This window comes from Vulpes lagopus, chromosome 4 (genome assembly GCF_018345385.1).
Source record: "Vulpes lagopus strain Blue_001 chromosome 4, ASM1834538v1, whole genome shotgun sequence".
NCBI lineage: Eukaryota > Metazoa > Chordata > Mammalia > Carnivora > Canidae > Vulpes > Vulpes lagopus.
Window position 1 is genome coordinate 112,922,516 of NC_054827.1, and position 23,155 is coordinate 112,945,670.

The 23,155-nt window shown below is 53.1% G+C and overlaps 2 protein-coding genes across 6 annotated transcripts in view; one reads left to right on the forward strand and one right to left on the reverse strand.

Moving 5' to 3' along the window:
* WDR93 (WD repeat domain 93) overlaps nucleotides 1–12,790 on the forward strand; it is a 51,257-nt gene extending 38,467 nt beyond the window's left edge. The window contains exons 14-17 of one of the 5 annotated variants that reach the window (XM_041751002.1): nucleotides 591–654; nucleotides 1,499–1,655; nucleotides 2,000–2,198; nucleotides 10,562–12,790. In XM_041751002.1, coding sequence (XP_041606936.1) covers nucleotides 591–654; nucleotides 1,499–1,655; nucleotides 2,000–2,198; nucleotides 10,562–10,658 — 517 coding nt within the window. In that variant the 3' untranslated portion in view covers nucleotides 10,659–12,790. Of the gene's footprint in view, nucleotides 1–590; nucleotides 655–1,498; nucleotides 1,656–1,999; nucleotides 2,218–5,081; nucleotides 5,422–6,912; nucleotides 7,007–10,561 lie in introns of those variants that run through there. The other 4 variants (XM_041750999.1, XM_041751000.1, XR_005987199.1 and 1 more) reach the window with 4 other exon arrangements.
* A 3,469-nt stretch (nucleotides 12,791–16,259) lies between these two features.
* Nucleotides 16,260–18,129, reverse strand: MESP1 (mesoderm posterior bHLH transcription factor 1). Its single transcript, XM_041751209.1, has 2 exons — nucleotides 16,938–18,129; nucleotides 16,260–16,623 (listed from the first exon to the last, which is right to left on the reverse strand). Exons 1-2 carry the CDS (start codon nucleotides 17,658–17,660, stop codon nucleotides 16,549–16,551), a joined length of 798 nt encoding a protein of 265 aa, XP_041607143.1. The 5' UTR covers nucleotides 17,661–18,129; the 3' UTR covers nucleotides 16,260–16,548.
* Nucleotides 18,130–23,155: the final 5,026 nt, after the last annotated feature.

Genomic DNA, 23,155 nt, shown 5'->3' on the forward strand with positions numbered 1-23,155 from the left:
GGGGCAGAAGGAGAGAATCTTTCAAGCAGACTCTGCTGAGCAAGGAGCCCAATGCGGGCTGGATCCCAGGACCTGATCATGACCTGAGCTGAAACTGAGAGGCAGCGCCCGCCCCTTGACTCCACTTTTTGATGGGAGTTGCTGCCAAATACCATGGCCAGTTTCTTTTTCAACCTACAACGTCATTTTCCAAAATTCATCATTCGCCTTTCTGCAAGAATTAATCACATGTATCTCCAAGTAACATGTCCTTTAGCTGTGCATATTTGGGGGATTTGTAAATGGAATCATGCTCTATGTATTCTCCAGCTTGTTTCTCAGCGCTGTTGCTTCTAGAACTTGCTCTGCGACCTTGCTCACAAGAGTTGCACATGTTGGTGAATGCAGCTACGTTTATTTTCCCTGCTGTACCGCAGCCTGCCATATAACAGACCACAAAAGGCACTCTCCTAACAGTGGATGATTAGATTGTCCCCAGTGTCTGCTACTCAGAAGAGTGTACCAGAGTGTCTCTGGGATGTATGCCCAGGAGAGGCTAGCACAGCCTGGACTTTTCCAGCATGAATGTCTGTGTGTCTCGTTTCTTGCAGGCCCGTGAAACATCCAGAGGAGGCCATCTGTGCAGTGGCCCCGGTTCAAGCCTTCCCCGGCACAGTAGGTTCCTCATGGCCCTCACTCCTCTTCAGTAAATCTGTTCACTTTTCCTTCAAAAATTATCTGTCGAAGGTCTGTCAAGTGCTAGGCACCACACTACCCCTGGGGTATGCGGGATAAAAGAGTAAGCCACTGCCCTGGTGGGGCACACGGTTCAGCTGGAAAGACAGACGAATCACCAAGCAGCTGCCCTGGGAGATGAGAGAGGCCATGCAGCATCCTGGCATCCCACACTGGATGCCACAGAGCAGAGAGAGGGGTCACTGACAGCCTGTGGAATTTGGTGGGGGTGGCTGCTTTCGGGAGGTGGTGACAGGACAGATGAGGTGGAGAGGTTAAGGACAGACTCCCCCATATTTGAGTGCAAGGGAAGGGAAATGGTGTGGTGGCTGGGAGAGGATGAGATTGGGGCACACCTAGCATGCTCATCTGCAGGGAGGAAGGGGCCCAGGCAGGAGAGAGACCTATCTTGGATCTCAGGCCAAGAGGGGCCGCTGGATTGAGCAGGGGTCCCAAGGACAGGCAGGAGGAGAGCCAGCTCCTCAGCAGGGGGCTGCTAGTTCACTCGAAGAGAAGCCAGGGCAGAAGGAGGAAGCACTGCTCAGGATCAGACGCAGCACCTGGAGGGCCTGTTGTTGCTGGGGTCACCAGAGAAGTACACACACGTGTACACACACAAATATGTGTACACACACATACACAGACACACACACCTCTGCTCCCTGGACAGCTCTTGGTGCCTGAAAGCAAAGCAGTTCTATTGCCAGTTTTTATGTCCAGCTGCTTCTCTTGCTCCAAATGGAGGTGACCAAGAAATCCCCGTCACCATCTCTTTGCTTCCCAGGTGCTGATCTTTTGCAGGAATGGCTCTGTACAGCTCATGGATGTGGCCAAGCCTCAGATCATCTGTGCCTTTGCTCCACCCAGAACTTACCATCTGGTGGTCCCCTGGAAGCCTGTGTTTGTCGTGTCTTTGCAACATCCATGTTTCCTGCTCCGAGGTACAGGAGGGGGACCCTGGGGGCTGCTGCCCAGACCTGTGGCCTGGTAGTTCCCTGACACCTTCTGTCCCCTCCCAAAGCACAGAAGGATGCCCCCAATCTCTTACCCCTTCTTTAGACCCCTCCCCACAGGCCAAAAGGACATAGCTGCTGAGCCCTCACTAGGCACATAGCTAATAGGCAAGGTCTTCTCTCTGGAATCCTGCTGCTCCAGATCAAGTGAGCCCCTCACAGCTTAGCCCCAGTGACCAGGCCTTTACAAGCAGACAGCAGCCCCCCTGTACCCTCCCAGCCCACAGAAAAGGTCATCACTCCACAGAACGTGCACTCTTGTTTCATCTCAGGAGACCATCCAGATGAAATTGAATCTGACGACACCAAGGACATCCAGAACTCCATCTTCTACTTTAATCTCGAGGCCTACCCACTCCTGGAAAACATCTCAAGAAATCACACCATTCCTAAAATGGACATAACCGAGAACATGGCTTTCACTCAGGTGTTGCCCTTGGAGAAAAGATGTGAGGATTTCCTTGAGAGAAGGTAGAGTCTTGGGTCTGCTTCCCACCCTGCACCTGGGGTTGTCTCTGTTTTTTTGTTTTTTTTTTTTTTAAGATTTTATTTATTTATTCATGAGAGACACACACAGAGAGAGAGGCAGACACACAGACAGAGGGACAAGCAAGCTCCATGCAGGGAGTCCAATGTGGGCCTCGATCCTGGGTCTCCAGGATCACACCCTGGGCCGAACGTGGCACTAAACCGCTGAGCCACCCAGGCTGCCCTGGGGTTGTATCTGGATGGAGGACTAGTGGAGTTTGTTTGGTAGTAAGATCCATCTAGCATTTCTATCCCCCCGTCAGCGGGGACCCCACTCACTATATCAGAGTCCAGGAGCCACACTCTCATTCCCATTCAGCTTGGTAGAAAAGGAGCAGTGGGTTCAGACTGGTAAAGGAGGACTGGCAGTTGCTGTTTTCTCCAAGTCCAGACTGTCTTTTCTGTCTGCTTTCTCAGTCCTTTTCTTTTTTTAAAATCATATTTGGATTTTCAGACAGAGTCATCTAAGGCAGGGGCCAGCCAACATCATGCTGAGGGCAAGTGTGGCCCATGCCCACTTTTGTGACTAAGGTGTTACCAGAACAGTCACACCTGTTTGTTACGTCTTACCAAGGCTGCTCGTGGGCTACAACAGCAGAGCTGAACAGTGCCAGCAGACACCATATGACTCATAAAGCCGCCTCATTGGCCATCTGGCCCTTTATAGAAACTGTTTGCCAGCCCCTGGTCCAAGCTCCCTCTGCTGTATCCAGCAGCTGGACAAATGGTTAGGCCATGCATCTCTCTCCTTTCTGCTAACCTAGTCCTGTTAGGACTCTGCTCACAGCCCCTTCTGCTGCAGAAGCATAAAGAGCTGTGCTCTCTCAGCTCTGGAGAGGCAGGTGCCTCCTCTAGTCCATCCACCACAAATTTTCAGCAGCTTGAAAATTCATGTTGATGATTTGTGTTGTAATTGACCATACACTTTGGGCGGGAAGGGGTCACCAGTGGAGTCCTGGATTCTCATCCTGAGCCTGCCACTACAGAGCTGACTCCCCTGGCCCCTTCCCTTCCAGGGCCTTCTATAGTGTCCACTCTGGGACTCTGTGATCTCTCCAGTCCACATAACATTGCTTTATGATCACTTCCCTTTTTGGCTCTAGAGGAACCAAGTGGGCCAGCTAGGATACTCGGGTCTGAAATCAGATGCCACCACTTACTAACCTTAAGATTTTGTTGAGTCCCATAAACTCCAAGAGCCTCAATTTCTTTGTTAATCCAAAAAAAGATTTGTCGAACACCCACAGTGCACCAGGCTGTGCTGTGGACTCTTCAACAATGGCTGGCCGCCAGGTGTTGTAGGAATTCGAAAGAGGATACATGTCAAGTGCTGGGCACAGGGTGGTCACTCAATAAATGGTAGATCCAAGAATGATGATGGGTTAATCCCAGTTGGTTCCCCCAGGGAAACGCTAAACACCACCGCCAAGTGGCGCCATGGCCCCCACAGCAGCATTTACCTGTGGCCTTTGGTTCCTTCCTGGCTGTGGTGGACTGCCTGATGGCTTTCGGTATCTCCTGGAGGGAAGTAGGCCCATTCATCAGGAGAGGGGGATAGCCTGTGGATCTTGAGGAGGACAGCGAAGAAGGAACTTTTCTCTGGACTGAAGATCTACCAAGATTTCCCAAGAGTGTTTTGCTGTTCTCACACGGAGGGTTCTTATTTTGACCCTCAATGGCTTGATTTGTCCTGAGGATATGCAGCTGAAAAATTTAGGGCCAAATAAAGTCTACAACCAGCTTTCAAGCAGACCAGGGAAACATTTAGAGAGAGGAAGAGAAAATGTGAACCAGTAAACCAGTAAAATGTGAACTAGTAAAACCCAGGAAAATATTCACAGAAAGAAAGAGAGACACACAGAATGTTCACAGGTGGTGAATATAGGCACAGGTTCATTGTACTATTGCAAAAAGTTTGAATTTTTTCTAAATAAAAGATGAGGACAGGTTATAAAGTATTATTTACAGTATAACCCTGATTTTGAGTAAAAGAAGACTGGAAGCGTGTATACCGATTGCAAGGGTAGTTATATTTGGGTGCTGAGGTATGTGTGATTTGTTTCTTTGTATTTTCCCTCTTTGCAGCTTTTCTACCAAAAAAAAAACATTATTTTGGAAAATTTAAAATAATGGTTAAAAAAAATCAAGAGTATGAATGTAGGTCATGGCTGTAGTGAGACTGTTCTCACAGGAGGTCCAGGCATGGAACGTTCTAGAGCTCTTTTTTGATGAGGCCCAGAGAACTCTTTGTTTAAGGAGCTGATCTCCGTTTCTGCATTTCAGTCTGGCCTCACTTTTGTTGGCCTAAAAAGGGTGAGCCTTCCCACTTGATCCAGAAGCCAATGGGGGGAACAGACCCCAGGCCCACATTGCCAACCCCGGGAGGCTCACCTCCTGCCTGGCAGCAGAGGGTCCTGCCAACCCAGGCTGCTCAAGTCCCTGGTTGACAAGTCCCATCCTCAGCCATGGTATAAGTGGAGATTAGCACTTGGACGCCCATCAGAGGAGCCCTACTTAGCCCCTGAAATTTGCTTCAAGCAGAACTACTTCTAACGGAGCACTTCCCCACTGGGGGGAAAAAATTATTCGTTATTTCTAATGGAAGTTATATGTGCACTTGTAGAAATTTGGAAAACAGGACAATGCAAAAAAAATTTTTTTTTAAATAACATCACAAACCCCCTAGCACTGCTGTTAATATGTTAGTGCATTTCCTTCAGTGTTTTTATTAAGCTGAGATTCTGTTTCATGTTGAGTTTTTCAGTCTGGTTTGGTGTCACTCCAGAATATAAGTTAATTATTTTTTAAGAAAAACTTCCTTGTAAAAAAAAGAAGAAAAACTTCCTTGTAAATACGGTTTTTAATGCCTCTGGAATTTCCATGAAAGAGTTGTGTCTACAATCTGTCTCTCCACTCCCCTGCGGTTGGTCTGCTCTAATAATGACAAGGCCCTTCTGCCCTGCCCTCCTTCAGTCTGTGTTCCTGTGGGAACGGGACTCTTCTGCATTCCCTTTGTCCAAATATCTTTCCTCTCTGTCAACACAGCTTAGCCCTTAGGTCCCATACCCCAATTCCTCCCTGGGAAGGCCCCACAGCCGCTGAGAAGGTGGAAAGGACTGCCTCCCAGGAGCCTTCTGCAGAGGAGAGGGCTGCAGGGCCTGACCAGGTGGGCATCAGGGGGCCAGGGGCAGGGCTTGGGAGCTTGGGAACAGAAAAGCTTACGGAAGTGCTCACTGGGCTCGGGGCCACAGCAGGAGCTAGGAGGGGTCACACTGTGGTTGGTGCCAGCTTGAGCCACAGCAGTTTGGGCCTGATGGCAGTGTTCGAATTATATCCCTTGTGGCAACCTATTTTCCAGATTGGATGCCAGCAATAAACTGGAAAATGTTGATTTAAAGAAGGCTTTTCCTGTTCTGCTGCTTGGAGATCTGATATCTGGGGCTTTCCCAATGAGGAGCCTCTACCCCAATATTTTAGTTTGAATTTTTTTGTTTTGTTTTGTATTAGAGAGAGAGTGTGTGTGTACGTGGGGTGAAGGGGGGAGACAGAGGGAGAGGGAGAGATAATCTTAAGCAGGCTCCGTGAGGCTCAATCTCATGACCCTGAGATCATGACCTGAGCCAAAATTAAGAGTTGGACTCAACCGACCGAGCCATCCAGGCACCTGTTATTTTCAAAACTTTCAAACCTACAGCAGCTTTGAAAGAAAAAGTCACTGACCATCCACAAACCCATAACTTAGACTCTGTCCTTAATGTTTTCCTACTGTTTATCACGCATATCCATTATATGTCCCAAAGGTTTTCATCTCTTTTTTCCATCTTTTTATTCCTCATGTCTGAAACAGCTTCTGTTGGCTCTAAAACTAGGTGAAATTTCAAGGCAATGGGTTTATGTGGCAATTGACTCAAAGTTTCAGACTTGCAATAATCTGTCCAAATTGTTTTCACAAAACCGCACTTGGGACTTTTATAAACAGCCAGTGTGAAAGGGAGCCTGCCTTTGGGGCTTTAAAAGGAGGCTGGTTAGCATCAAATATGTGTCTCCACCCCCCACCCCGCCACCCCTTCCCCAAGGCCTGGCTTCTGTTCCCATCCAGCCCCAGTTCCCAGGCACCATTTCCTGGTCTGCCATCTCTGCCTGGGTCTAACTGGATCACAAGACAGAAATTTCTGGACTCCAGGAAACAGAAGCAGAGTGCCCCTTTCTCTTTCTCTCTCTCTTCCCTTTGAAATACAAAGCCCAGCAAGATTCAGGTTCTACATAGCCAGCTTTCTGCCAGAAGGTGGGCTTCTGGGGTAGCCCAACAGGCCAGGTCCACAGGGCCCCTGGCTTCCTTGGCCAGGGCAGGCAAGAATTGATGGCTCATTACATTTTTTATTGATTGATTGATTGATTGATTGAGACAGAGCACAAGCAGGGGGACGGGCAGAGGGAGAGGGAGAAGCAGACTCCCCCACCGAGCCCAGGTCCCTGGGACCTGAGCCAAAGGCAGATGCTTAACTGACTTAGCCACCCAGGCGCCCCTATGTTTTTCTCTCTCCTTCCTTGACTTGCTTTGGATATTCTCCCCAAGCATGAGTTCATTTTCTTTTGATTTTAAGAATTCTTCATCAATGTGTTGTGAATCATTTTGTCCTGGTTTGTTTTGAGGTAGGAGAAAATTTGGTTGCTCATCTAGCCAAAGAGAAGTTTCAAGTGTCAGATGGCTGGAGTCTTCCATCTTCTTCTCCCTTAGGCTTCACTGAGAGGTGGGTGTAAAGAGCCTCAAATTTGGGGTGCAAGCTCTGCAGTATGACTGGGTCACAGACTAGGGGCCTCTAGCTGTGTGATGGGACAGGCGGCAGTGTCTTTGTGCATAAAACCAGTGACAGCTGTATCTCTGCATAGGACATTATGGCGTTTGCAGTAAAGGCTAGCCATGACTTATCATTAGATCATAGAGAAAGTCCTTCTCCGCACCAACATTATGTTTTGAAAATCATCCACGTTGTCTTGAACACATGAATGGCTTTATTTTCAGGCTTCCTTTTATCTTATTTTTTAAATTTAAATTCAATTTATCAACATATAGTGTAACACCCAGTGCTCATCACATCACGCACCCTCCTTAATGTTGGGCTTCCTTTTAAAACTTGCCCTAGTTTTGTCTATTCAACAGCCTTGTGGATGGTTGCTTTTTTTTTTTTTTTTAAGATTTTATTTTTAAGTAATCACTATACCTCCTATGAGGCTCAAACTTTCAACCCCGAGATTAAGAGTCGTGTGCTCCAGTGACTGAACCGGCTGGGTGCCCTTGGATGGTCGCTTATTGAATCCATGTTGTTTTGACCTCCTGACCCAGAAATTTCACTTACACTAATTTATCATCGGCAGAAGTATGATTATAATTAACCTTTATTGAGCATGTACTGTGTGCCAGGTACTATATGCTAAGTGCTCTGTAGGCATAATCTTATTTTTCTTACTGTTATCACTACCCCCACTGCACAGTGAGAAAGCTGAGGCTGACAGAGGTCAAATTGCCCACCCAGGGTTACCAGCTTGTAGGTGAACTCAAGCACTGTGAGTTCAAAGTCTGAGGGTGGAGACCCCTGGGTGGTTCAGTGGTTGAGCATATGCCTTTGGCTCAGGTCGTGATCCTGGGGTCCTGGGATCGAGTCCCACATCAGGCCCCCTGCGAGGAGCCCGCTTCTCCTTCTGCCTATGTTTCTGCCTCTCTGTCTCTCTCTTGAATAAATAAATAAAATCTTTAAAAAAAAAACAAAACAAAGCCTGAGTGTGTAACATGCACACACACTGCCTCCTCCCTGCCCTTCGCTCCCACATGCAGGCACGGTTGGTTCATTGCAGCCTGGATGGAGCGTTAACAAAAGATTGCCCGAGTGTCAAGATTGCCAACCCCAAGTGTACACATTTGGGAAAAGAAGGTGGCAGGTGTGTGAGTGCCACCTGGAGGCAGTTTCTAGGATACATTTCCAGGACAAACACCAGGGAGCCCAACGGGGGTTGGGGTGGGGGTGGCAGATATTATGCATGTCTATGCTTGTATGCATGAAAACAATTTCCAAGGATTTACAGTGCGCTGTTAATTACAGTTGCTTTGGGAACAGAAAACCAGGATCTGAGGTGAGAGGGAGAGATTGCTTGTAGTTGTATACACACTTGGATTCTTTTTTGTTTTTAAGCAAAGTGAACATTACTTTTTCAAGTAAAAAAAAATTCTAGTGCATTGAGAACCAAATAGGTCTCCGTGAGGATATTCCTTAGCAGGCAAAGCCTTAAAACAGATCCAAAGCTGCCCAGAAGTGGCCCTCCTCCTGCTTGCCTGAAGCATTGTAACAGCCTCTGTGCACTCAAGCACCCCCCAGCAGAAACCTGGCCCGCAGCCCGCACCCCTTCCCCAGAACTAAGGCTTCCTCTGCCCTGCTTACAACAGCCCCATCTGCGTGCAGAATGAGGAATGAACCTTGAGCTTCTCTGATTCTCCTGTACCCATTCATATGCATTTGTTATTTAAAAAAACAAAAAAACAAAAAAACCTCTTATTTTGTAAAAGACCCAACTCAAAGGCCTTCTCTTCCAGGAGCAACCTCCACTCCCACCCCAGGGAAGGGTAGACCCTTCCCCCTTCTAACATTTGAACTCATCAAATGACATTTAAATGCCTTGTATTACAAATGTTCTCTCTCCTGTCCCTCTTAGTACACTGGGGCTACGGGGCTGTTTTAGTGACTCTGGTCCTTCCCACACTCGCACCCATGCCTGTCACCAGTGTAACCAGAAGAGCGTGAGCTCACTCCAAGGTGACTCACAGAGAAATGACACCAGATGAACTGTCCCACAAGTAAACTTGATTTGCAGCAAATGAAGAGATGGCCTGAGTCAGGGTGAATGGGTTCCTTTTATTGTAGGGCTAGGATGAATATTTAGATAGGAAGGCTTGTCGTTGTCTATAGGGTCATGCTGTGCTGTAAGGACACATGCCCGTGCATACATAGTGTATTTATTTTTTAAGATTTTATTTATTTATTCATGAGAGAGACAGAGAGAGAGAGAGAGAGAGAGAAGCAGAGACACAGGCAGAGGGAGAAGCAGGCTCCATGCAGGGAGCCCGATGTGGGACTTGATCCCGGGATCACACCCTGAGCTGAAGGCAGATGCTCATCCACCGAGCCACCCAGGCACCCCAAAATTCTAGTATTATAATGAGGTAAAAGAATCTGTCGGTCCCTCCGTGGGTCACTCCATGGTCCATGTGTGCAGGTGTGAGTTGGGTGTTAAGTGCGAACTGGTCTGGGTTGTCTGAGCCTCTGAAAGTCTATCTGGGCAGGTGTTATTACTTGAGGGGTAGGTTCGGGTTTAATCACAGGATGCTGTGTCCCTCAGTTCTTTTGCTTGAGTTAAGAGATACACTGGAAAGAAGAGCTTAAAGAAAAATGTGAAACAAAAGTCAGTGGGTACAAACAGGTGATCAGTCAAGGTCAGGTCTTGGGGTCCAGCTGGTGTCACTGATAGATGTTCAGGAAGTGTTACTCACCGGACATGCTGGCATTCTGATGTGGCTAATGGGGGTCCATGCACACAGACCATGACTCCCCCAGCACACCGTGCTTTCTATCAGGGGTGGGGGGCATCTCCTGGTTTAGGATGCCCACCCTGTTGTCAGGCAGTAAGGGTGTTCTGAGGGTGGGCTGTGCACCAGGCTGAGTCCTGAGGACACAGACGTGCAGCAGATGTGCCATTTGGAGAATTCTTCTTTTTTGTCTTTTTTTTTTTTATTAGTTTCAGAGGTAGAGTTCAGTGATTCATCGGTTGCAACACCCAGTGCTCATTACATCACATGCCCTCCTTCATGTCCATCACCCAGTTACCCCGTTCCCCCAACTTCCTCACCTTCAGTGATCCCCAGTTTGTTTCCTATGGTTAAGAGTCTCTTATGGTTTGTCTCCCTCTCTGATTTTATCTTGTTTTATTTCTCCCTCTCTTCTCCTATGATCCCGTTTTGTTTCTTAAATTCCATATGAGCGAAATCCTATAATAATTATCTTTCTCCAATTGACTTATTTCATCTAGCATAATACCTTCTAGTTCCATCCACATCATTGCAAATGGCAAGATTTCATATTTTTTGATGGCTGAGTAATATTCCATTGTTTATAGACACCACACCTTCTTTATCCATTTGGAGAGTTTCTTAGATTAGCACAGGGCAGGCAGGGTCTGCCTGGGGACCTAGGAGGAGGAGGAGTGGGGGCACACGGAGTGAAGCAGTTTCCTCTCATCTCCACCTATGCGGCCCACAGTTTCCAGAAGCTGGAGAAGAAGGTGAAAGAGGAGGAGCACTGGACCCGGCTTCACAGGTATTCCTTGATGCTCCAAAGAGAGAACTTCAGGAAGTGACTGGGCTGCCAAAAAGCTTTGCAGTACACAGCCTTCAGGATGCCCTGAGGTCCAGAGACACAATGACAGAGGACAGCAGCTCAGTAGGCCCCAGGGACCTGGACTGGCAGGCTGGGACCTCAGCAAGGGGGAGGTAGGCCCTGGGAGCCTATGCCCCTAAGCCACTTGTTAGAGCCCTCGGTGGGCAGAGGTGCCACCCCAATAAACAATGATACCGTTTCCAGACTCCAAAGTTGCTGTGCTGTGTAACCCTCTCTTCCCACACAGTGCAGACCCCAGCAGGGCCCAGGCAACGATTTCAGGCAGAGTCCCGGGCCTTGTGAGGCCCATTCATCTTCTAGAGAAAGAGAAGGAGAGTCACTTCACTCAAATGAGCAAGACCTCAGGCCACCTCTTTCTCCCCACCCATTTCCTTTCCTTCCCTGTGCCGGCTCATGACCTTTCTGGAATCACTTGGAGAGGCTGAGGTTCTGAGTGGCTGGGCACCTGCCTGAGGTCACAGGGGCCTGAGAGGCAGGGACTGTGGCACTACTGCCCCTTGCCTGCTGGCCTGGACCCTGGAGGATCCCGGGAGCGGGGCTGGAGGACTGGAAGGAGCAGCCCCTGGAACCAGAATACAGGATGCAGAGCACCCCCTCCACCCTGCAGGGGGTTCCCCAGCTCCAGGCCTGTGCCTGCCTCTCTGAGGACATCGTGTGGTGCCTCTGAGAACTGCAGGCAGGTGTCTCGTCTCAGCCTCCCTGTGACCAACTGCAGGTGGGGGCTGTGACCCGCAGTGACCTTTCCCACCTATCTCCTCCTTTGGGTCACACATGCTCCCCACTGCCACGACACCTCCTCCACGGTGCTGGTGCAGACCGCAGAAGGTCCCTGGATGGAGAGGTCCCCCCCTGAGGTGCCTGCCCCTTCCCTTCCCACCTGGAGCAGCAACGACTCCCACAACCACCCTCTTCCTCCACGCAGCTTGCCCTGAGGCCACTCTCTCTCAAGATGAGGGGGGAGAACTTGGGATGATGGCCTTGGCCTTACCCACCACCCGAATGGGACGGGACACCAGCATTTATGGGGCACCTACTATGATGTGTGCTTGCTGTGTGTGCCTCAAGTGATCTTGTGAAATGTCCATATCATCATTACCCACATTTTACAGACAGGAAGTTGAGGCTCGGTTACATGGCCTAGAACAGCCTCTATCAAGCCCTAAAGGACTTTTTCAACATCAAGTGGCAGAGACTCAACTCAAATGAGCTTTTGGGCTGGCTCATGTCAAGTGAACACCCAGGAGCATGATGCTCCCCGTGTAGCTGGGTCCAGGTGTTAGATAACTTCAGGAACCTCTCTCCACCTCTATTCTGATTCCCTTTGCAGGGAGGCCCTCTGCTTGGGTGGCAACACGGCTGCCAACAGCACCCACAGCAAGTGTCCCTTTCTTGATGGTTCTGGGAACATCTAAAGCCTGCTTCTCCCCACCCTGAACCTGGTCACATCCTTGAACCACTCAAGGCCCACTGACTGGGTGGGCCTGTGGCCTGTGCCAGCCCTGGAGGGACATGGAGGTCATGCCCGCCCCAGCTAAGGAGGGGCAGCCATGTGAAGCAAGGAAAGTGCCAGGTCACAAGGGGAGAAGGCAGGAGGGGTGCTGAGCTGGCCAAGACCCCAGAGGTGCCCTGTCTGCCTTCTCCAGAGTCATGTGCTGCCCACATCCCGCTGCTGCCTCGTTTCCTAGTATGGGGAGAGCGGGGAGCAGGAGGGGAGTTGGGGCATTCACAAGGCACCTCCTATGCCTGGTCCACAGGAGGGAGGAGAGGGGAGAGGGGAAGACCGGAGGACCCAGGGCCTGGCCATGTGCAGGGAAATGGGCAGAAGAGGCCTTAGCAGCGCTGAGCAGGGGCCCCACGGCTCTAGCCCCACTCAGAACTGGTGCACCGAGGAGCTGAGTGGGCTGTGCCAGGGGGCCCCAAGGAGGTCCTGGCCCATTGGGGAGCAGAATGCCTCCAAAGCACCAAGAACTTAGGGTGTTCTTGGGGCACCTGGGGGCGCTCAGTCAGTTAAATGTCCAACTCTTGATTTCAGCTTTGGTCATGATCTCAGGGTCCTGAGATGGAACCCCATCTCCTCCACGCTCAGTGGGGAGTCTGCCTGAGATGCTCCCCCTCCCCCACCCTGCTCATGCCAAGTGTGCTCGATCTCTCTCAAAAAAAAAAAAAAAAAAAAAAGGAGAACCTTGTGTCTTCTCAGGAAACTGTTGGAATTAACGTGAGTCAAAGGAGTGCCCACGGTGCCAAACTTAGAAGGCATCAGGCTCAGGGGTGTGCAAATGCAGGGACATCTGGGGGCAGGGGGGCTGGGGTGGCCAAAGTGGCCTGGCCCTGGGATAAGCAGGGGCTTTGCAGTCAGGACCAGCCCCAGTTCTCCAGATACAGGGTGTCTCAGAATCCTGGCATATCCGTATGCCCCTCAGATGGCCTTGTTTATGTAGCTACAAGTGGCTAGAGGGAAGACAGCCAGCCCATGACCACCACCCCCTTCTTGTCCTCGAGGTTCACATGGTGACCCACGTAACATGTCCTTGAATCAATGTCTGGAGTACAGAACCATCAGCTTAGCTGCCCCTCCTTAGGACGTGGCCCAGCCAGCATCAGCACCCACAGTCCGGCCTCCTCGGCGAGCAGAAGCAGCTTCCCTGCTGGCGATCGGTGGCACTGGTGGTCAAGGTGCATCAAGAGCCTTACTCTACACCCCCCAACACACACACTTGCCTGCCGCCACTGTTCCGAGGACCCGATTTGTCGACGACTGCCCACCATCTGCCCCAACCGCTCAGTACTAGCTCTGTAAAAAAATCCCCACTGTCCATGCTTCAGCGTCCTGATCTGTCCAACGGGTAGAAGCACACACACCTGCCCACTTCACCTGTGCCTGGGAGGCTAAACTGGCTTGAGGTTAGATGTTGAATTTAAAGCCCTTGATACAGGGCACCTGAGTAGGTTAGTAGGCGAGTAATCTGCCTTAGGCTGGGGTCTTGATCTCGGTCCAGGGTTGGAGCCCCATGCCAGGCGCCCTGCTCAGCGGGGAGTCTGCTTCTCCCTCTCCCTCTGAGTCTCCCCCTGCTTGTGCTTTCTTTCTCTCTGTCAAATAATAAAATCTTTAAAAAAAAAATAATAAAAATAAAGCCCTTAACACAGAGCCTGGCTGATGGGAGCTGCTCCGTGTGTGCCTGTACCCCACGGGCTCTGACCGGGACCCCTGTGAAAGCAGCTCCCCCCGAGGAGGCAGCACCGCTGGCCAGCGGCCTGGTGGGGCATCCCCTGCTGATGCCATTCCCTGGCTCCCGTCTTGCAGCAGGTCCGCGCCCACTCCCTCCAGGCCGGGACCGGGTGAGGTGGGGCGCCACCCAGTCCCCAACACAGGCTGGCGTTTAGCTCTGACACACACCATGTGACCTGGGGAAGCACACAGACGCACTCACATCCGCGTCCCAATCCAACACCGCCACTGACCAAATGTGGGGCGCATTAGGGCGCCTCTCTCTACTCAACTTCTCCATCCTTAACACGGCCCCACCAGCCGACCGCTTTCACGGGTTGGTTGGCTGAGACCTGAGAGAGCACACGCTCTCACCTACCTAGATGCCAGGGACCGTCCCAGGGCCTCGGAGCGGGAACACTGGCCTTCCTCCTGGGCGGTGGCGCTGGCCCAGCAAGGGGGCGCAGGAGCAGTGCGAGGAGACGCCCCCCTCCATCCCCGATCCCCTATCTTATTAGCAGAGACCTGCTAATGAAAATTCACACCCAGGTGCTAATAAACACTGGGCCGCTCCTGGGCTCTGAGAGGGAGGGTGAGGCTCTCCCCAGGGGAGGGCGCTGGCTGATGAGACCCACTTATCTGTGAAAAGACTTGCTAATAACTTTAATTCCCCATCCTAAACCACAGGGCCTTTGCCATGCAAACAGATTTTCTAAATTGGCTAGGCCCCTGGAAAAGCCTTCCCACTCGGCTCCAGTTAGGGTCCTGGGAGGGGAAGGCAAGGTGGGAGGGGAGGTGTGGGAAAGGAGGTGGTCATCGGAGGTGTGAGGTCTGCCCTCCTGCAGGGCCTCTGCTTTTGGATCCCACTCTCTGCGGCCAAATGCTGGCCAGGGTGCGCCTGAACGCCTGAATGACACAGCAGTGCCGCAGGCCTGTTCTGAATTACTGCCCCTCCCGGCCTGGCGAGCCCTGGAAATGATCTCTGAGGTGGTTTCAAAACAACCCTATCAGTATCAACGGCCAAACAGATAAACCAGGTTATATCTATGCAATGTAATATCACCGGGCAGTAAAAGAAGTACTGATGCACGAGACCACACGGATGAACCCTGAAAATGTTATGACAGATGAAAAAACCCAGACACAAAAGGCCTCATATTGTGTGATTCCATTCATACAAAATGTCCCTAACAGGCAAATCTATGGAGATGGAAAGTAGATGAGTGTGCTGGGGTTGGGGGTGAGGGGTGAGGGGTGGGATAATCAGAGTGACTGCTAGTGGGCCCAGGGTTTCTTTTGGGGGTGATGAAAATGTTCTACATTAAGACAATGATGGCAGTTGCACAACTATAAATACATTAAAACCACTGAATTAAAAGGTTGAATTTTATGGTACATACACTATATCTCAATAAAGCTCTCATAAAAAACAAACACCAACACCTGTATTTCAAAGATGCTTGAAGGAGAGGGGAAAACTCGGTATCCATCCGCAGAGGGCCCAGGGATCCTTGGGCAGAGGCTGACCTGGCCGCACTGCACCTCCCCATTAAGGCTTGACTGCTTACCAGACCCCATGAGTGAGGCCAGGCTCCTTCTGGGTCAAGGCTTTCTTCTTCCCCTTATAGTGTGTCCCTGACCTGAACCCAGCAATGTAGACAGGAGTGTGGTTCCAGGTCAGGTGTGTGGATTTGGATGCAACCCCATGAGCCTCTCCACCCTAGCAAGGCCGCTAGGAGGGCACAGTTACATAAACTCTCCGGACTGACTCACTGATGTTATTTTATGTCCCTAAACCACCTGGGCAAGAAACCAGAGTGGAGGTAGATGAGAAAATCCCAAGGTTCAGGTCATGATATGCTCCAGCACAAGGGGAGAAGGGGCTTGGGACGCATGAAATGAACCCTTGGAGCTCCTGTCCCCTGGCAAAATCCTACCAGGGATAAGAAACTCAGATTCTGAATTCATATCTGGGCTTGAGTGCTGATCCCTAGTTTATTCTTCCGTAAAATGGTTATTCGGGTATAAAATGTGTAAACGCCCTGGTGCACAGTAAGTACTAATGGAAATGTATTTTCTACAGAGATGCTTTGGTTTTACCCAGCTCCAACCGGGTTCAAAGAAAACATGGACAGACTCCACCTGCTACCACCTCGGCATATGCAGCACCTCCCCCTTCCAGGCTGACCTTCCTAGAATACTAGATGCTAAGCCAGGGCTGGGGGCATGGGGGAAAGGGTCTGAGCCTGTGTATTTTGGGGACTGAAGACTGCAAGAAACTCTCATGATTCTCCTAGGTTCTTTGAAGAAGGGGAGGGAGCTTTGTGTCCATGTAGAGGAAGAAGAAACTGCCAATTGACACCAGCACAGTTTATTCACAAATAAATAAATACATATGAGGCAGGCACCCCCTGCCGGGCTCCAAGGGTCTACCTATGGGTCCCTCCATTGCTGGAGGGGCTGGGGAGAGGTGTCCTGGGTGGGGACAGGTTCTCACTCTCAGGAATGTCCATGCCGGTTTCACAAGTGCCCCCTCCTAGGAAAGGGAGTCTGTGGGGGGAGAGGCCGTTTTGAAGGTGCTCAGGACAAAAATGCCTCGATGCTCACAGACAGGGCTCCAGTTGTACGTTGTCACTTCATCTGTTCAGACCGGCGGCCACTCCAGGGGCGAAAGGGGCATCCAGGTCTCCAACAGGGCCAGCACGTCGCCAGGAAAGAGCTGCGGAGGGAGAGGGAACGGAGTTCCCGTCAGCACTGGCCGCGGGGTGTGGGTGTCGCGCTCGTGGGTTCCACTCCCAGGGCACCTTTGGCGGGACACAGGACTCTGTCCCTTGCGTGTCCTCTCCCTCCCCTCGCCGCTTGAGCGCCCCGGGCACACCAGCTACCCTGCTCCGGACAGCAAGCAGGCCGGCCCCGGCTGCCGGTGGGGGTGCCGCAGGGCGAGCCCCCCTCCCAGGGTAAGCTGCGCGCCGGGGACGCGGCCAGCACGTAGCACCCCCACCCCCGCCCCAGTCTCCGGGAAGAAGTACTAACCGGAGACGACGGGCCCGGCTCCACTGCCTGAGATTCCGAAAACGCCGCCTCCTCATAAAGCACCGGTGGGTCTGGCGGCTCGGGCGCTGCTAGCGCTCCGGGACGGGCCGGCGGGGACCCCCAGGGCGCCGTGGAGCCCAGGCCCCCCGGGGCGCGCGCCTGCACCTGCACCTGCACCGGCGTCTGCGTCTGCGCCTGCGCGGGGCCACCGCCGCCGCCGCCGCCGCCACCGCCGTCGGGGCAGAGCTGGCAGCACGGAGGCGCCGCCGCGTCGCCACGCCGCCGCCGCCGGCGCTGCAGGCTCTCCTCGCTGAGGCCCAGCACGGCCGACAGGTGGCCGATGTAGCGGATGGCCAGGCGCAGCGTCTCGATCTTGGTGAGGCTCTGGCCGGCGGGCGCCACGGACGGCGGCAGAAAGCGGCGCAGCTCGTGCAGGGCGCGGGCGAGCGTGCGCATGCGCAGCTTCTCGCGCTCGCTGGCGCTCTGCCGCTGTCCCGACCCCAGGCGGCTGCCGCGGGCTCCGCGCCTCCCGGCGCTGCGGACTCGCGGGGCCGCGGGGCCGCCGGGCCGCCCGGGGCTCGGCTCGGGGCTGCCGGCCGGGACGCTGCCCCAGGAGTCGGGGGACGAGGCGGGGGAGCAGCCGCCGTCCGGATGCCGAGCCGGGCCCCAGCCGGCGGAGAGGAGCCAGGGCTCGGGGAGCGGCGGACACAGGGACTGGGCCATGGCGGCGGCGGCGGCGGCGCGTCTGGGGGCCGGCGGCCGGCGGCCGCTTTATCCCGAGCCCGAGGTGTGAAGTGGCCCCTTCCAGGCCGCATCATCTGCACTTCAAAGCGGGCTCGGGGCCTGGAGGGGGCGGGGCTCGACCCTTTGAACCAACGGGGGGCGCTGAAGGTGCGGCGGGGCGGGGGGGGGGGGCTCTGCTGCTCGGGGTCGGCCCCACCTGGGCCCTCGCCTGGGCACCTGAGCCGGCCGCTCGGGCCTTTTGCTGTCGCCCAGTGGCCAGGTCAGGGACCTGAAGGATAGCACCCGGATTGGGGGCCACCTTCACCTGTTGGGACCTTAACGTTTTCTTGGAGAGTCGTTCCCAGTTGGTATAATGGGAGCCCTGGGGCATGCTGCAGCCAGGTCTGTAGAATCTGTAGGATGGGGACTCCGAGTGGGACCCTGATCCCCCCCTAGAGGTGAGAGGAACAGTAATCCGTGTCTCTGAGGCAGGCTGTCCTGGACGTGGCCTTACCTGGTGGTGATGGTCATGGGAGGAAGGGAAACTATCCGAGGCAAGTCCAACAAGCTGGCCAAATCTGGTCAAGTTGCTGGACCAGCTGAGCTGAGAGAGGGGAAGCCTGATGCCCTCCAGGACACCCTCAGCCTGGCGGCACCAAGGGCCTGGCCTGCTGCCACAAGCTGCCACCACTGGCCTCTAGCTGGTATCCTGCCACTTTGGGGCGGGTACAGAGGCTTTGCAGTTGAAATGTGAGTGGATGTGACACAGAGAAAGCATTTGACAAAATTCATACCCCTTCATAATAAAAATTCTCAGCCAACTAGCAATTGAGGGGAACTTTCTCAGCCTGATAAGAGGCATCTACAAAGAACCCACAGTTAATATCATACTAAACAGTGAAAGACTGAATGCTTATCCCTAATACTGAGAACAAGGCAAGGATATCTGTGCCTACCCAGGCCTACTCAACATTGTCCTAGAGGGCCTAGCTTGTGTAGTCACAGAAGAGAAATAAAAGGCATACATATTGGAAAGGAAGAAATAAAACTGTCTCCATTTATAGACAATATGACTGTGTAGGAAATCTCAGAGAACCTATGCTGCCTGCCTGACCCCCTAGGAGTTTGAGTTTGCACCTTATCATAATAGCTACTTTGTGCACAGATATCTGTTCTCCACTAGACTGTGAAATACCTGATGTCTAGCATCAGGTCTTCAAGAGAAGTGGTATATACCAACTTTCTCAGGGCGAGGGGTGTAATGTTTCACATTGCCCATGGCTTCCAGCCTAGTGAGACCATTGGGTGAGCTGGTCTGTAGCAAAGGGGGGCCAAGTGGCTTAGTACCTTCTCCCTGGTATCTCTGCCCACCATCACCCCCTCTCCTTCTCTCTTTTATCTTCTGTCCTTGGCCTCTTCTAGCACCTTCTGTACCCTCTTCCCCTGCAGTCTGTCCCAGCAGCCCCAGAATTCTTATGCCTATGGTCACATCCAGGAGAGGCAGTGCCAACCCACCCTTGGGAAGAAGGGGAGGAGCCCATTCCCTGGGTATGTGCTGTAGACCCACCTATTCCCAAGGAGAGCCTGCTCCAGGAGGGTGCTTCTCAGCCTGAGGCTGTCAATGGGTCTGCTCCTTTTGGACCCTGGTCAAGGGATGCCTTCCTGGGGCTCCAGATCTAAGCCAGCGGTTGGGCCCCTTCAATCTCATAGGACCCAAAAGGACTAACTATTATTGGTAGAGCATATTGTGCACTCAGGGGAGGAGGTGCAGAGTAAAGACGATCAGGTAGGAGGGTGGGATCTGAGAGGGCTCTGGGCACTCTGCTGCCAACCTTCTGAATGTCAAAAAATCCCTCCAGTTCCCACATGATTCGGATTTCCACTTTGCAGCTAATAATTGAGGAAACTCAGAAGGACCCCCAGAACACCTCGGCAGTCAGCTGCCCTTTGGTTTCATTGTCATCTCTTTGAAAATACAACACATGCACCTTATTCACAAAAAAAGTCCAAAGCTCAACAAGTCCCAAGGGTATAAAAAAGTCCATTGCCATCCTGTCTCTGAGGCCTGCACTTCCCGTCCAGAGGAAAGCGCCAGCACTGGTTTGTTGCAAAAATGACTTTTTATTTTATTAAGTACAAAATCAACTAGACGTGTTTTGGACAACAGGCATGTGTGGGAGGCAGGCTGTTCATCCGAAAAACACAGCTCAGGCTCCTGAGGATTCTCACATCTGGGCCCTAAGATTTAAAGTCCCTTGTGCACTTGTGCCCTGAGCAGAATGTGACCTGAGGATCTCTGGTGTCAGGCTTGGAGGCTAAAAAAAAAAGAGCCCAGGGAAAGCGCAGAGAGGCAGGGTAGATGGCAGGCTCCCCTCTACCCCCACCCCCACCTTGGGGACCTCAGCCCTCAAGGCTGCCACCTGGGGATCCCTCCCTCTCCTGCTGCCCCTGGGGTGTCCGGGCTCAGTTCGTGCAAGAGTCATGGCCAGTGGGCCCGATGGAGCCAAGTTGGGGCAGAGGAAGGACTCCCAACCCAGAGCCTGGGCTTTACCACCTCCTGCCAGTCGCTGCTATCCCCCACCCCACCCTTCGGGCCTCTCTCACCTTTGATCACCTTATCGCCAGCCTCTCCTGGGGGCTCGTTTGGGAGTTGCCCAAGTTAATGAGTTCTCCGGGCAGCATGGCCCACACACCCTCCCGCTGGGGTGAGGCCTTCACACCTCTGGGGCCTGTGTTTTGACAAGTGCCGGAGCCAGTGGCTCCCGCTCCCCTGGCCCGAGCCTGCCTTCGCCTGCCAACGTGTAAGGCTGGGAAATGAGGCCTTGGGGTAGCCCCACTGAGCAGAGGTGAAAGTTCAGTTGGGGTCCTTGGCTGCGGTGTCGGGGGGCAGGCACAGGGCAGCATCCTCTTGGGCTGGGGTCTGGGTCTCAGCCTGCCCGCTAGGAACCAGCCAGCTCCTCGGGCCAAGCCTGAGGTCCTGGACATGGCCCCCCTCCCACCCCTCAGCCTCCATGCTCTCATTTCCCGGCCAGCCCCCTGACACAGGAGTGCTAATCAAAGGTGCTATGTCAATACTCCCCTCATAGCCCCTAATCCCGGTCCCCGCCGGAGCCAGAGGCCCCAGGAGAAGGAAGCAGCTCTTCTGCTGCCAGCCTGCTTAGCATCAGCAGGCGCATCTCCTGGGAAGCTCCTCATTTAGGTGTCCCCTGCGGCCAGGATCTTCCCATCACACCCTGGCACCAGCCCCTTTTGGGGGAGGGAAGCTGTCACCTTTACAAGGCCTAGGACACCCTTCTGGAGTGTGGCCAGTGTGGGTTAGAATAGAATCCCTGTCCTGCCCTGTACCACCTGCATCAGGTGGGGAGTTCACTCTCCATCTCAGCCCCAGCTTCTGCTTTTGCGCCACAGGATAATTGGGCAACACTCACGTGCATGTTCGCTACTGTGCTGGGGCCTGGCTGGGTCACAGCTCACCACCTTGTGGTGAGGTGGGTGTCACTGCTCCCTTTGCAGATGAGGAAATGGAGTGTAGAGAGGTTGTCCTGTGTCACATGGCAAACAGGGGCAGGGCTGCAGCCTGTTTGCCTCTGTCAGGGTCAAAGCCTGTGTTCTGTCCTCCCCACCACCTTCTCCTATCTCCTCTGGAAGACAAGAGGGGTTCCTTTCCTCCTCGAGACTCCCCCAGGCCTCAAGCACCCACAACATCTTGTCGCAAGTCACAGGGATCCGTGGACATGTAAAAGAGGAAGGTTTCCACACCCGCCCTGGACCAGCAGCACCAGAGCCCTGGTGAATGGAGGTGGAGAATTCTCGTATGGAAAGTACAAGTGCCCCAGAATGATGAAGCTCGGTGTCCTATAGCAGCCACCTGCCCCCAATGCAGAGATGGAGAAAGCACTGGGAGTGCCCAGTACCCACCTCCCCCAGCATGGATCCTAAGCCCCCATGGGTCCCAGATGGATAAGGCTGCAGTCACCTGGAGCCCCAGTCAGGGGGCTCAGCAGGCAGGCCCCCTAGGCTTCTCCTCCACCTTCTTCCTTCCCCAGCAGATTTCCCAGCTAAGGCCCCTAAGGCTCCCAGGGAGCCCCTTCCAACTAAGATCACCCCCCTTCCTCACACCTTTAGCTGCCGGAGCCTCTGAGCTGGCAAGCCATATGGAATAGATTATTCTGGACCCAAGGTAATCTGATTATCTTGGTCATGGATCAGCTGGATGCACAGCCAGTGGAAGTCACAGGAGGCAGAGTGGTGATGAGGAGGGAGGGGGTGGGAAGAAAGGAGAGAGATTTGGCGGATTCCAGGAAAGGCTCCAGCGAGAGGAAGTGCCAGAGTCTCTGCCGTGCTGGGAGCCAGGCTGAGAACGCAGGGGAAGCAGATAGTGATAGTGCCTCTCTCTTAGGGAAGTCACATGTACACTGCCTTGCTTCATCTGGGTAAGTGGAGGAAGATCTAAGCTTTACAGTGAGCATGGGGAAACCAAGGCATAAAGGGAATAAGGAGCCGAACCAGCCCAAAGCCACGAGGCCGACCTGAGAATGGGGGGAACCTGTCACATGGCACCTTGGTTTCTCTAATGGTAAAATGGAGCCCAGTACTCCCAACTGCCTGCTGAGATGTTCTGGGAGATTGTATGCCTTGGATGGAAGGCTCCAGTCTCAGGACAGAGAGTTGACCCCTGGGTCAACCAGCAGCATGGACCAGTGTCCTCAAATTCCCAGCCACCACCAGCAGAGGGCACTGCCCAGCCACCTGGGGTTTGGTGATCTGAGTCAGGGGCCTTTGTTCTGGGGCCGGGGTGGGGTGGGGTGGGGTGGGGTGGGGTGGTGGGCACTAGGAACCAGAGATGCAGGGGCCGGCTTAAGAAGTGGCTGAAGCCACGCAATGCCAGCCCTTGCTCCCAGCCACCCCATTCTGGCCTGTTGGAGGGTTGCAGGAAGCATTAGTTCTGGCCTTTGCCAGAACTTTGCCAGGTGCGGTTGTGGCACAGAGGCTTGCATTTAGGGAGGGGAGGAAGCTTGCTGGGCCTACCTCACCATGCTTTATCCCACTGCAAAGGGCTTACTAGCTTGGGAGGTCCTGGCCATCCCCTCCCCCTGGGCAGGCAGGATTCCTGACTCACAGAGGGTTGGCCCTGTAGGGCTGCTTTCCCTGCATAAACCTGGGGACAGCTGAGGGGGCCCAGACTCACTCTTCCACATTCCCACATTAGCCTGGCCTGCTGCCCAGCAGCAAACAATGATAAGCTCACCACCTGTTCTGAGCCCCAGTGGTGTTGTCGGGCAGGCTGGGCCTCCACCTGGACTTGCCTTACCCTGGGCTGACATTTGCCCCTGGGGCCCATTACTGAACTCCACTGACTCCTAAAAAAAATGTGAAATGAGTGTCCTTTCTTTAAAAGAGGAAGGAGAAGAAGAAGAAGGAGAAAACAGGAAGAAGGAAGAAGAAGAAGAGAAAGAAGGGGAAGAAGAAGAAAAAGGAGAAAGGAGGAGGAGGAA

Excerpts from the sequence above, each read along its gene's own strand:
- MESP1 (XM_041751209.1), bottom strand. The coding sequence starts at position 17,660 with ATGGCCCAGTCCCTGTGTCCGCCGCTCCCCGAGCCCTGGCTCCTCTCC. Across the intron at positions 16,624-16,937 it reads AGCCGGGCCCGTCGTCTCCG|CTCTTTCCTGGCGACGTGCT; the intron begins GTTAGTACTTCT and ends CTCCCTCCGCAG.